This window comes from Alexandromys fortis, unplaced genomic scaffold (genome assembly GCF_014885135.2).
Source record: "Alexandromys fortis isolate MF-2015 unplaced genomic scaffold, M_Fortis_MF-2015_v1.1 scaffold_0, whole genome shotgun sequence".
In the NCBI taxonomy this organism is placed as follows: domain Eukaryota; kingdom Metazoa; phylum Chordata; class Mammalia; order Rodentia; family Cricetidae; genus Alexandromys; species Alexandromys fortis.
In genome coordinates, this window is record NW_026067949.1 from 8,478,874 (window position 1) to 8,493,424 (window position 14,551).

Sequence of the window (14,551 nt, forward strand, 5' to 3'; positions counted from 1 at the left end):
ATCTGTCCTGCTGAATCCAGCAACATCATTTTAATTATCCTCATTAGCTCTTCTCGTCCACGTTAGAAGTAGCCACTGTTTCTTCTTTTACATTTTCTTTGCGTCTTTCTTAATGTACTTTTCTGGTAATAAATTTTTTTTCCTAGCTGTTCATGGAGTTCAATTCTTAGTCTTATTAAACGCTGAATACATTTGCACCAATGGCAACAAATAACAGGCCATGAAGTTCCTCCTGGAATCCATGATCCTATTTCAATTTCTTTCATAAATCTTCTGACATAACAGCGTACACAAATTTAAAATGTGCATTTCATCACATGTGCTATCATTGCCCTGAGTTTTTCACACTAATTGGCACATGCAGATCTCTACTGCGGAACTGTAAGGAACTAAGGAAACGCAGACATTTCATTTGGATTTGATCCTCTGAAGCCTAGCATCTTACACAAAGTAGATGCCCATTAATATTTGCTGAATGCTTAATATGCCCTTGATAATATTGCTTAAGAAATTCTGTAATAACAAGTATAATACAGCCGTACTTTTAAACAAGGTCTCCTTTCAGTCCAATTGCCTCGTATCAAAAGTCCCCTATGTGGAGTTTTCTTTCATGTACTTTGGACAGGAGTTTGTTATTGGACTAGTGTTTCCAAAGGTTCAGAGAATAAAGGCAGGTTCTTGGGTTATAGTTAGAATTTTTTTGTCTGGATCTTTTGGTAATAAATCAAAGTGAGATAGAATTCTCAGCGGTGGCTACACTAGGGTAAGGTGCATAGCTCGCGGTGGGAGTCTTGTAAGCAGGTCTACCCTCAGACTTCAGTGGATTGAAATTCAGCAGTCTCTCTATTAAAGCAGGTTACAGAGACAGAGTGCTAACCAAACTTTCTTCTCATTTTCACTGTGAAATATTAAGTAAGCTAAACACACCTCTGCTCATATAGCCAATACTGCAGTGATTTCTTAAGCTAAGCTTGATCTAAATCAAAACAGGTTAGCATACACTCACCTCCTTCTTCTCACTGACACTTTCAAATAGCCGTCTCCGTGAGGGGAGATGACTTTCTTGGTGGTGCACATCTGGCTACTTTGTTGGCAGGAAATAGCCCTTGAAAACAATTAGCTTCAAATTAAGGAGGCGGGGAGAGAGAGAGAGAGAGAGAGAGAGAGAGAGAGAGAGAGAGAGAGAGAGAGAGAGATCACAGCTTCTTGCCATTGCTGTATTGTTTCTATTATTCATGGTTCACAACAGATTCACTAATCAAACTCGTGTTTCTACAACATGAAGTCATTAGCTGACTATTATTAGACCATTAGAGGGCATCAGGAGAAGACACGGAGAGAATATGCTGCACAGAAAATGAATTGCAGATTGGAGTCAAGTAAAAGACTGATGATATGACTTAAAATTCTGAAATATAAGTAGGAAAATGAATAGAAACCATCAAGGTGCCAGGGAAATGATTCTAAAGGATTGGAATATAGAGAGAAGCAAAGTTGGTGCAATCAGGGAGATGTAAGAAGGACTATGATAGCTGTCAGTGAAGAAAAGGAATCAATCATCCTCTCTAACTGAAATGCCCAGGAACCAAAGAATGCCTATAGCAAGAAAAGATGTTCCAAAGGATGCAACAGTGGTACCTATATTCTGGAGATTACCAATAGCTACCTTACTGAATTGAAGGTCACTCAAAATGGGAAAGTTACAGTTGCCTTGCACTGTAAATTCAGCTGTCTCTGTTTTGTTGACGTCATGAGATCTAGAGGAGAACTTACTATTGCCACTTACCTAAACACGTATAATTTCTAATTGCATTTTAAAACTTATTCTCATATCAATATATGAGGGTAGCTCTCACTGCTCATCACAGAAGCTTCCCTCTACAGGAGATGGAGAGCATGACCCGAAGTCACAACTTGTCAAAATAAGCACACTGCACACATTTAAGTCTCATGAGAGCTGGAGGACCAGAACATCTGCTGTGAGACACTTCTGTGGAGGGGGGCATGAAAAAGGAAAAGATGGGAGATATGTTGAATGAAGTTAACCTAAGTAGTTACCAAACTGATAGGTTAATAATGATTGGGGGGGCGTGCTATACAAGTGTCCCCAAAGCAAATACCCTTGCTATTGTGCTAGGACTTGTGTGCAATGAAATGTGGGATTGAATTGACGACTACTTGTCTCAGTGACATAGGGACCCACGCAGAGATTGCTACTGGCAAAATATGATGGATGTTAATTTTTCAAAGTATTTGTACCTTCTATGTAAAGATGTGTATTTGCTGTTCTGCCAGTCTAGTGAAGTTGCAAAAAGGGAAACTAAGGGTCTTTCACAAGCCATATAGATATTAGCATTAAAGGAACATGACTTTACAGAGAACAGTTCAATTTTCACGTTTTTGGGTCACAGATCATATAGTGCGAAGAGCAGAAATTTTCTGGGGCTGATCTGTGTTAATCAGACTTTTCACAGATTACAAGGTTCCTATAAAGTGTGTTACAAAATGTGAGACTGATAGGTTCATTTCAGCGGTATCTTGTTGCTAGAGAAGATAAACTGGACATATCACCTGCCACATCTTGTACTAATGAACAGAATGACTCAAAAGAATACAAAGGAGTATATAAAAGACCCTGTGTTTTCTAGATACTATCCTATACATAAAATAGCCCTGGAACTTTTATTAAGCCGACTGAGGTTGAGATATAGGTCATTGCCGTGTATAGTTTCCAGAAATGCTTAAAGGAATTCATATCATGACAGTGGTGTCATTAATTTCAGCTTCTAATGACCTAAGCTGGGAAGCCAGAGTCCCGTTGTTACTTAGAAGTCTCATACTGCCCACAGTTCAAAGGCCTCCTTTGGCATTCCTGGGCATGATGCGATGATACTGATTTCTGGTACCATCCTAGAAGAGAATCGTGTAAAGCTGAGTGACAAATAACTTTACCCAAATCCCACCGTTCTACTAAGGCATATAAATGAACTTAGGTGATGACAAAAGAGACGCATCCCTTTCTCACGTTTGTCTATTCATTGGTAGGTCCCGTGGATGTTACTATTCAAGCCAAGTGTAACCCCTGTTTATCCAATCCATGTAAAAATGATGGCACCTGTAACAATGACCCAGTTGATTTTTATCGATGCACCTGCCCGTACGGTTTCAAGGTAAATACAAATCACAGCTGGGATATAACACTTCCATTGTATGTTTTCTTTTTTGTTCTGTGTGTTCTAAGAGCTGGCTTGTTTTATTTGCACTTAACACATGCATTTCTTCTCCAGGGGCAGGACTGTGATATTCCGATCCACGCCTGTATCAGTAACCCCTGTAAACATGGAGGAACTTGCCATTTAAAAGAAGGAGAGAATGACGGATTCTGGTAAGTAGCCTGGCTGTTACCTCCTTTGTCTGACATACAGTAACAAACTACCTAAACAAATGTGCACGATTCTTCTTAAATAAGAAGCCATTGTTTCAAAAAGAATGTTTGTGCAGAGATCACATGTATTAATTTGGTAAATTTTCTTATTTTATAGTTGCAAAAAGAAAATGTAACATTTATTGTTGCAAACCATCAAAGACATTACACAAAGAATTGCAGATAATGCAATTTTAAAAATCAGATTCACACTTAATTTTAATCATGTGAATATGTACATCTGTGTGTGTATGTCTCTGTGTGTGTGTGTGTGTGTGTGTGTGCGCGCATGCGTGTCTGAGTGCAGTTGCCTCAGAGAGGCAGAGTGTCTGATTTTCTCACAGTTGGAGTTATAGGTGATTACCTATAACTACCCGATGAAGGTGAGCAATATGTGCTCTGAACCACTGAACACAACATCTGTGAGAACAAACAAAATCCCAGAAGAACGGGAAGAAGCTCAAAAAGTCCTGCGGCGTATCACGCCTGACTGCGCAGTCAGGCGTGATGCGCCCTATGCGCTGCCATACAATTCGTGAACCGGGCAAGGGGCTGGAGATTGAAATACACAAAGACACACAGACAGAGACACGGGTCATCCTTGATGCCAGAATGCTCCAAGAATGCCCCCTTTATTGTGTCCAGGGGCAGCTTATATAGGGATAGCCATGCCCCAGCCAAACACACCAGAAACTACTCCCCTGCCATCAGCAACTCCTGAGGGTCTCATGCTTAGAACAGCTGCAAGCATTACAAGTTGTTTACCAGAAATTCGGGATCTGGGGGTTGACAGTTCCCAACAAAGTCCACCGTAGCTGAGGTACGATTGGCGACTGAGTGCTGCTGGTGGAGTGAGAGTCGGTTTCCTTCAAGGCTGTAGCCCTGAAAGGCTACCCATGTTTCAGTAGAAGTGTCTGCGCCAATGCGCGTATAGCTAGCACCAGGTGAATCCAATGGGTTACAATGTAAGAGAAAACACATGACATTGTGCAGGAAATGTGATGGGGCGCTAAGGGATGAACTAAATGGGAGACAAAAATGAGCGAACTCATTTATATCCATGTATAAAATTCACAAATAATAAAAAGTAGTTAAAATATCAGAACCAGTACTTCTTTATTTATAAACAAAGACCATGAGTTGTTCCCAGCTTGAGAATAAGCAGGATCTAGGACTGTGTAGGAAATGGTGCTTGTCCTTTGTACTTGAAAATGTATTGTGATTTATAGACTTTGAAGATGATGGATCCATTTGCCATCATTAAGCTCCATAAATTTTCCTTTTTAAATGGTTTCTGGTTTGTTAGCTAGTCCCTTATAATTTCAAAGCATTTGAAAAATCAATTTTGTGTAGTTAAAAGCTTTGTAACTGGCATGTATATTTATGCTTTTTAAAAATATTTTGACCACGAAGTTTTAAAATGCACCCAAAAAATGTCTTGGCTTTACCCCCTGATGTTTAGGTGTGCGTGTGCTGATGGCTTTGAAGGAGAAAACTGTGAAGTCAATATTGATGATTGCGAAGATAATGACTGTGAAAATAATTCTACATGTGTTGATGGAGTTAACAACTACACATGCCTTTGCCCACCCGAGTACACAGGTATGAAGAATAGAAAGTGTTATGTCATCAATCAGTGAAACAATTTGAAAGCATCATCACGCTATTATATTTATTTACAAAGCCATTTTATTAAGTAACTGGGAAATTTAATTGTAATAACAGAATTGCATAAGGACATTTCATCCCACCAATTTAAAGATGCAGCAAGCTCAGTTCAACCCATGCACCCTTTCTTTAAGGTCATGATCTCTAGAAGAACAAAAAGGATGCTGTCATGCTGAAACTTTTGGTCCCAATAATTCAATGACATTTTCTTTAAAACTATTTTCTTTGTACTATCTTGTTCATATATGTTTTTGCATTTCTTTACATAGCCAAAACATGACACAGCATTTGACATTAATAATGTCCATACTATATATTCAGTAGCAAAGGCTTACCTCCTTTAAGTTCTGCCCTTCAATTTGTGCTCCTTCAGGAAAATGAGCTTTTTGAATGTCTTAGGAGACTATTTTTTTTTTTTACCAACACTTTGTCTCTGGTTGATAAACCTGATCAGACTATTCAAATTGCTAAGCATTCTTTTCAATTTAGAACAAATTTCTATAAAGTTAGCACCAAATTTCTGCCTTGTTTATTTTGAAAGAATAGCTTTCTGTGTTTGTGGGACTGTGCATAAGAAATGCCATAGTCAGTATTTCCTTTAACAAAGCATCCAGAGGTCATGGAGAAGGATGAGGGTACCAGTGTTATTTCTAAAGACAAACACAGAAGTAGATTCTATCACTGTTTCAGGAGCTACTATTTTCATTTTACTTAGTGTTTTCATTGGTCATACTTATTTCATATAACAGTCATAGTTGATTTCAAATAGTGAAATAATTATCTAGGTAGCTAAGATTAATAATTCTAAGCATCAAATACAACCATAGCTATGCAATTGACTTTCCCAAAGTTCAGAAGGAAGAATCTTTGAAATTTCTTGTTATGGGAAATACAAAAATTTGTGTTGTTCTAAATGTCTTCCTTGACAGGAAAGTAATTTTTATTATAGGAAATTGGAAAATAGAATAATGAGGCTCATTTTTAACAACCTGGATGTTCTTAGATCTTTCAAATATTGCCCTTTCCATGTTTTCACAGTAAAACACTGGATGTAGACAGATGGATAGATGATAGATAGATAGATAGATAGATAGATAGATAGATAGATAGAAGATAGACAGACAGGTAGATAGAAAGATAGATAGACAGATAGAGATTAAAATTGGGTAATTATAGATACATACATATACATACATATATAGCTATCATGCTAGGAGTCAGATTTGATCATTCTTTACTGTTTTGCATTAACAAAGTATAGCAAGTGTATGTCAGACAGATTTTTGGTGTTATAGAGGCTTTCTCACCCATCTCTACCACTATATCACTTGTCAGATATCTTCCTTTAGCTTGTGACCATAGATTTAACTCCCTTGTACATAGGCTGAGCTTATGAGATCTATTGGATTGGCTATTTATATGTGTTGAAGAAGTTCACTGTTAAACAAGAATCTGTTTATTAGTCATACCATGGATCAAACTGCTTTCTCTCTCCATCACTCTTGAGCTCTTAGAAAAGGCTTATAAACCCACGTATTTTTGACTTCTATGAACTCATTATATTTGATTCCACCAGAAAATCAAACTTTTTAGATGATTAAAGCTCTGCATGCTGTTCTAAACACAGAAACCAGGAATTTATATCTTGAGATAACATGTGAGCAAAGGTCCTTGTGTACCTTTCTGTGATGATTTGCATAAAGTATAAATACATCCACGTTAGTTTGGAGCAGGCCCCGCTGCACCGCTGTGCAGTTTCCTAATTCTAACTCTGATGGAGTCACAGCAATTCTTGAGTGTTTCTCTTACCTCCTCCGGTCCAGTTCCCAAACACTGCTGTGCCTTCCTAACAATTCATTTCTGTGTGCCCTCCTCTGAGACAAAGATGCAGTCTTCCTTCTCCAACGATGTCAGATTCCATCTTTGCACTATATAACAATAATTCAAAGCTTAGCCCAACCAATTCTTTGCTAAAATGTGACATTCATAAAAGTAGCCGGGAATGACCCCCACTGTGTCTATCTTTCAAAAGCGTTTGACTCTGAAAAGGACAGCATTACTCCTTGCAGTTATTACAAATAATGCTTTGCCTTCATTTGGGCAAAAGATCAAGACAAATATTGAACTAGAGACTGTGCAGGACATAGAGCAGAGATCCTACCTTTATTATGTTGGCCTGAGTCCCTGGGTCATGAAGGGTTTGACAACTTGGCAATCGAGAAGATATCTAAATGAGATGAACACATAATTCATCTCTTAACGGTAGAGTTTTGTGTACATCTGAAATGAGAGCATTTATAAGATGTCAAACAACCATCTTCAGATTTTGAGATTGGTGGCATATAGGTGACCTTCAATGATAGTGACGCTTATGTCCAAATCTAGAATTGTGTGTCCTGTTTAATCCATTGCGTTACAGAGGGATTTCCTCATAATATGTTCTTGTTGTTTTACATTTAGGATGGAATTTGGTTAATGAATGCGAGTTCTGAGAATAAAAACTCTCCTTTACTCACAGAATATAATAATACTACCATTGTTTTCAAAAATCATCTAAGCTTCAAGTTTTTTTTGCCTTTTGATTTTTTTTTACCCTGTATCTCAAAGGCATACAATGAAAACATGAATTCCATGTGATAGCAGCAAATAAAGCTTCACCATGAAAGCTTGTAAATCATCATGGTGACAATGCTTGCATTTAACATCTATGTCAAAATGAACCACTTGTCCATGGAGAAAAGGCAGAGACCTGAAAAGAATCTGACAAGCAAATCAGGAAACGACAAGTAGCCTGTAAATCTGAGCTACAAGTAGTTGAATAAGATAGCCCAACATTCATCCATGTATAAAGGCACAGATAAACAAACCCAGAGTAAGCACACATCACAGCATGTAGTTTATGAATTATTCCCTCCCGCCTCTGCTGAAAAGATTGAGGACATAAAATGTCTGGGTCAATGGTGTTTCTCTGTTATCTACATTTTACTGGATTCTCCCCACGTTACTGATCATGCATCATTCTCTACACACTAGGGTCCCCTCTACTCTCCTAGCTGGAAGAAACCTCATTGCTGGTGTTATTCAGAAAAGTTTAATTTTTTAAAAGTTTAGTTCCCTGTGATTTATATTAAAATCAGTATGGGGAAAAGATTTGGAGATATGCAATTGTTTAAAAATAATTCTGTATTTTTCATTTAGCTTTGGAGATTTGGGGACTTGGTTTGTTTAGTTTTTTTTTTCCCTTAATTATTACTGTACACTTTCGGTAAACAACACATTTCTTATGGGAAAGTTTTCAAGGAATTCCTGAAGTTAAATTAACTCATAATATGTAAACTGAAGATTGGAAATGTGGTATGACTACAGTATTGAAACCCTGGAAAACTTTTCTTAGATGGAATTAGATCTGGAGATGATATGGGACCAAAAAAAAAAGTTTTTAGTAGTAAATATTGGACTGGGGATGTTTTCCAGCTGTCTTAATTCTGGATCTGTTTTGTCGGGAATATGTGTCTTCAATAATCCTTCTCTCACAGGGCCATATAGAAGTATGTACTACTAGATAATAGTTCAAGATTTTCTATTAAATAGAACTCTTAAGCACAATGTCAGTGTCCACATTAACGGGACGTGTTTATTCTCAGAGTCTGTCTTATGGAAAATATAACGAACTCTTTAACTTTCCCATTTTGTCTCTGGGTCCCTACACAAGTGTTTTTACTTCCCATCTACTCCAGTAAAGCTGCAGGTGTCAATCACACAACTTAGATGCCAATCTCTAGCTCGCTATGGTGGCTTTGACTTTGGTCCTATTCTTCTCCATGTTTGTATGTTCGGCCAGGTGTAGGTAAGACGTCTAAGCCTGGCTGCAGTTTGCTCTCCCACCCTCGCTTCTCTGTTGTTAATGCTGCGCGTGGCTTTGTGTGTGCTACTGTTGCATTGCAATGTAAAATGTCTTTTGTCTCTTCTGTCTTTGTCGCTGCCAGCTGCTAATCTGAATGAGGTGGAAAAAGGTTAGTTGCTCTTTTTAAGTCTTTTATGGTTTTCACTTTAGTTCTCCTCTGTCTTTTAAAGCTGCTAGATTTCACTGGATGTTCTGGGTAAAGATTTTGACAAGAGATCAAGTCAGAAAGTGTTACATCCAATCATTCCTGTAGATCCTTGGTATATGTATAGCTGCATGAAACATTATAAAATGCTTCATTGAAATGCACTTGATTTCTAGTTTTCTCACCCTGAGTGGGAAAAATTATCTAAAAGTTAAGTCTTATTTTTTATTTCCTAACTTTTAAAGATAATCATAAGAATATATTATTTATATAATGAAACAATAGATCCTTTAGTGCAGTATATTTACTATACGTAGTAAAACATTTAAGGTAGTGAAGATTTATAAGTTTAATTTCATAGCATTACTATTATGTACTCTGAAAAGTATCTGAAAATGTGGATTGAAACATTTTCTACAATATGAATGGGGTTGTGTCTCAATGATAAGGGGTTTGCCTAGCATGTAGAGGACCCTGGTTCCAACCCCAGAACTACAAAAAAAGTAAATGTAAAAATAAAATATGTATATTATATATATGTATATGTTAATATACATGTGAATAATATAGTTATAATATGTGCTTCCTATACATGTGAATTCATAAAAAATGTATTATATATGAAGTGTCCTACCAAATAAATATGACAAAGCTCAAGCGATTGATTTATATGGTGAAACCGTCAAGTTGATATTGCTGAATTCAGTGAGTTCTAAGAAGTTTTCTTAAGGCATTAGAAGATTTGGTGCATAGTCACTAACCTCAGTGTAGTTACTGGGTTCCCAAACATACCCAGAGCCAAGAAGGGGACATACAGTTGGTAGATCACTAGCCACGCTGAAAGCATGTTGCAGAATCTTCATGAACATGTGTTTTATATACTAAGCGTTCTTACTAATGGCACTGTTTCTTAGTTGTTCATGTTTCTAAAGGACTCCAAGTCTCAAGTGCAGGAAACAACAGTGTATGCTAGAATTAATAGGTCCTGATATAAAGGAAGCACTTGCAGAATTATAGAACGATGCAGAAATACAGATTATTTCCTCATTTGTTGTTGAGGACTTCCTTTTCTGTTACTGTGTTCAGGTGATTACTGTGTTTGCTCACTTAGTCATATTGTATACACAGTGAAGTTGGAAAACATAAAAAGCAATTTCATCTGTTAGGCTAAATATAGGACTGCTATACATCTGCTAATATATCCAGTACTTCCTTGGTTTAGTATCATCTTTCCATTTTATAAGTACAAAAACTACTGATGATCTGCCCAAGGCCAACTGTATCTCCAAATCACACCATAAACTATTCTGTCGCAGGAATATATACTCTACTAGTAATGTGATCACATTCTTAAAAACAAGTTTGTCAGTGCACGATTGCTTTAAATCACCATGTGATTTCTTGTATTGACTGTATTTTCCACTTATGTTCACAAAAATCTGTCATTGCAAAGGTTTTGTGGTTGATTTAATTTTCTTTTAAAGGAAAACCTTTGTGGTTGGTACTAATGGCAGTAATTTTTATGTCTATAAATAAAAACAGTAAAATGCTGAAGAACAGCATTATAAATAAATGACACTTTATGATACAGTGTGTGCTTACTTGAGAATATACACCATGTAAGTATAGTGTCTACCTGAACCTACAGCATCCACTATAACTGAGACATCTTTTGCTAGAACCTATCCCACTTGAAGCTACTTTTCACAATACACGACGTTGTTAATTATTTATGCAAAACAAGTTTTTCTTGCTGTTTCCTCTGATTGCTAGACACAATCATCCTTGTGGACCTTTGAAACAATTAATTATGTTCCCAAAACTCAAATGCATGAAGGCAATTTATTTTATTAGATGCCATTTAGAGAAAGGACTTAATCAGTGTCTTAACTATAATTCTGAGAATGAAATTACACTTTGCCCCCAAGATACTTGATAGTTGGTATAGGGGACTGGAAAGATTTCGTCTTTAGACTTCTATCATGGAACCAATGTCTATAAAACTAGGGCCTCTCTGGTTTAGTTATTTTCTTCTGTGACACAGGAATGATGGCTCCTGTCCCCCTCCATGTAGATGTTTGAGAATAAAAACCAAGTAAACCATCTATAGGAAAGCATAGAGATGGGAAATTTTCCTACTTCTGGAATGTTGGGGACCCGCCTGCTTTGACAGATTCTGCATTATTGAGACTGTCTGATGTTGTTCTTTCACGTAGAAGAATGGGAATTTGATAGATAGCTCTACCTGAGAGATGTGCACATAAAATAGATCTTTCCCTATTTTTTCATTACATTTACTTTATTTTTAAGTTTTTGCTCTTCTATTCATTGTAAATACAAACACTCTATTTAGGGCTAGGTAGTTATTTATCTTAGCCCTTGACATACTGGCGCTTATACAAGAACATATCTACGAAATGTGTTGGACAAGGACATTTTGAAAACTGAAGAGCTCTTGACAGTGTTTTTAGGCTTTGTGAATCATTTCAGTATTTGTAATCTCTTCATAAGAGGGAACTACCTTTGTTTCTTCTGCATCAAAATCTGCAGTCTGCACTTCAAGGTCACTATTTCTATGGGCATAGCTGAGGTCTTCCAATTAAGAAAGTTAGTGATGTAGTCTCCGTTATCCACTTTAACTGAGAAAGTACTTTGGCAGTCTTGCAAGGTCATGTGCTTTCTATTCATCTTCCAACCTTTCAGAGCTCTTAAATGCATTTGAATCGCAGAAAACAGTTTTAGGAGAACTGTTTGCTCTCATTAGTTCACGGGCAGTGTCCAGTGAATCTGGAGCAACAGTTTAACTTAACCCGTCTTAGTCTTTCTAATTTGGATTTATTTACTTTGAAAAGAGAGTCTAATTTTTTTGGACTGCTAGTAGCTGTTGAAATTGGCTCCATTCTTCAGTCATAGAGCTCTATGGGGGAAAGTATTAAAAAAAAAACACACCCTTTTCATATTTGTTTATTTGGAGAAGTAAGGCTTTCCATTTAAAAGCGCATAAAATGTTTGCTGAGAAAATATCTAAAGTAGGACACTGTGCTAAATATAGAAAGTGATACAAAACCCACCAAGCATTTCGATGGTCACCAGGCAATCCTAGCTGTGGTTCTCTGCTACAGGTTCAAATCAGGTCATGGGCATTGCTGCTGCAAAGCCATCGCCTCTCATATCTCAGGAACTTTCACAACTAAACGTAGCGATGTTGCTAGAGACAGACTTTGCCACTGTCAACACTGATTACACTCTGTGGGAATCAAACATGATTGAACAGATATTAATGCTTTCATTTGGAAAACATAAATTCACCCACACGATAAAAATGTGTCTCGCATCCTATGAAGCATCGAGGAGCCTGCCTGTGTAGCACATTCTCTTGAGCTTTTTTATGCTGAATTGTGATTCACTTTAACTTCTGCAGGTTGCCTGTAACACAACCCCCATCATGAGCAAACCACATTTGGTGTGCATTTAAGACAGGGAACAGCTGCCATTAGCTCATGCATCTTCAAGATGTCACAGCCCTCTATACTACTCCCCCTAATATACTAATGATTGAACCTCCTTGTTCTTAGAAAATGAGGACCATCTTGATAGTTCATAGGTGTATGTTGAAGGTCAACTACTTATTTCTAATTGAGAAAACAAGTTTCAGAATGACACACTACAAAAAGCAGTAGACTGTTTAAGAGAATACTCGGGAATCTACCCTCACTTACACAAGTTAGGTCCGTCATTGTTGTCATCACTAATAAGCATGCTAAATATTTACACAGGACATTTGACATTGATTTGACTTTGCTAAAATGCTCTGGTGCCCAAACCTGAAATTTTCAATACAGTATGTAACATAGAGCTGACTTAGATCAATGAGTAAGACTAAAATATAAATGTAGTCTATCCTTCATGTCTACAGATTGCTCATCTGTACATTCAACACACCACCAATCAGGAATTTATCAGGGCAATGATCTCTGAACTAAATGCAGATATATTCTGTTCTTGTTCATATCCCCTATACCATAACAGCCATTTGCTTTTATATTGTGTTAGGCAGATTGCATAATCCAGAGCTGGTTTAAAAGTGTATGAGACAAGGAGCTAGAGATATGACCCGGTGATTAAAAGCACTGGCTGCACTTGCAGAGACTTGGGTTTAGTTTCCATCTCTCACATCATGTTGATTTCAATCACCAGCTGAACTCCAGCTGCAGCTCCAAGAAATAAAGTATCCAATGCCCTCCTTCCTATTTCTTTTCTTTCCTTAAACCCAAAGGGCCTTATGCTTAGTAGGCAACTGATTTACCACTGATCTACATCCCATTTCCCAGTGCCCTCTTCTGAACTACTGGGCACATCCACAAACCACACAGATGAGCTGAAGTACATGCACAGGCACACAGACACACACACACACAATTTAAAAATAATAAAATAAAGCTGTATAGATTATGCCTAAGTTTAATCAAATCCTAGTCCATTATGCATAAGGGGTTGAGTATAAGCAGTGACTGTTCAAAACAATTCCCCAGAGATCTCAAGGCTGACTGTACTTTCCCCAAGCAAGAACAATTTGGACACCTACAGCTTCTATGAGATTGTGTTTTTAGTTTTATTATTCAGCAAACAGAAACACTGAGGTCTGCTCATCTTTACTGTTCTCAGACACACCATTTGTAGGCTAAAAAGCACAGTCTCTCTGTTCTTGGGTTCATCTCCTTGATTTTCTACAGTCATAATCATTGTTCTGCAAAGGAAATTGTAAAATTCTTTAAGAGGCAGCAGATGGCCGACCTAGGATAATGGTCAAGGCATGTGTGCCTCAGAACAGTCTCCAGCTGTTTTACACTGTTGCTCTTTAGGTCACCTGTGCCTTCTATGCCTTTTTTAACATTTAAAAAATGTTTTCCCACATGAGGCAAGTAAGCCAGTCCTAACCTTTCACATTGTGTTTTTTTCTGCTGAGTACATGATTGATGGGAATGGTTATTTCCAAAACTGTACATAAAGGAGTCCCTTGCCCGCACATAGCTTATTTCAAAGAATAAAATTCCTTGTGCTGTATCTTGTGGGCTGCTTATTTCAACACCTTCACTTGCAGATCAAATGCAGATAAGATAAAAATTAGTACCATCTCCCCAGGCTTTTCTTACCCCAAACTGAAAGCATAAACTTTTGAAGAGTGATGTGTTTTACTTTGTAGAAGTCTGTGTCCTGGGAATTCTGTCAGGAATTCAACCAGACTTCCTCCCTTGTTACAATTGTATTTAAAAATGTCATAACCGATTAAGTTCAACACTAGAATTCTGATTCAGTTATTCAAATCGCTGCCCTGGGTACTCTCACCCTCATATCAATATTAATGAACTCCCTCATACAGTCAAAAAAAAAAAAACCTATTTTGATCGTA

The 14,551-nt window shown here is 37.4% G+C and overlaps 1 protein-coding gene across 2 annotated transcripts in view; it reads left to right on the forward strand.

Annotated features, from left to right (window-relative positions):
* Nucleotides 1-14,551, forward strand: part of Slit2 (slit guidance ligand 2) — a 330,345-nt gene that overhangs the window by 278,942 nt on the left and 36,852 nt on the right. For both annotated transcript variants that reach the window (XM_050150144.1, XM_050150145.1), the window contains 3 exons: nucleotides 3,046-3,170; nucleotides 3,288-3,385; nucleotides 4,887-5,026. In XM_050150144.1, coding sequence (XP_050006101.1) covers nucleotides 3,046-3,170; nucleotides 3,288-3,385; nucleotides 4,887-5,026 — 363 coding nt within the window. The remainder of the gene's footprint in view (nucleotides 1-3,045; nucleotides 3,171-3,287; nucleotides 3,386-4,886; nucleotides 5,027-14,551) is intronic.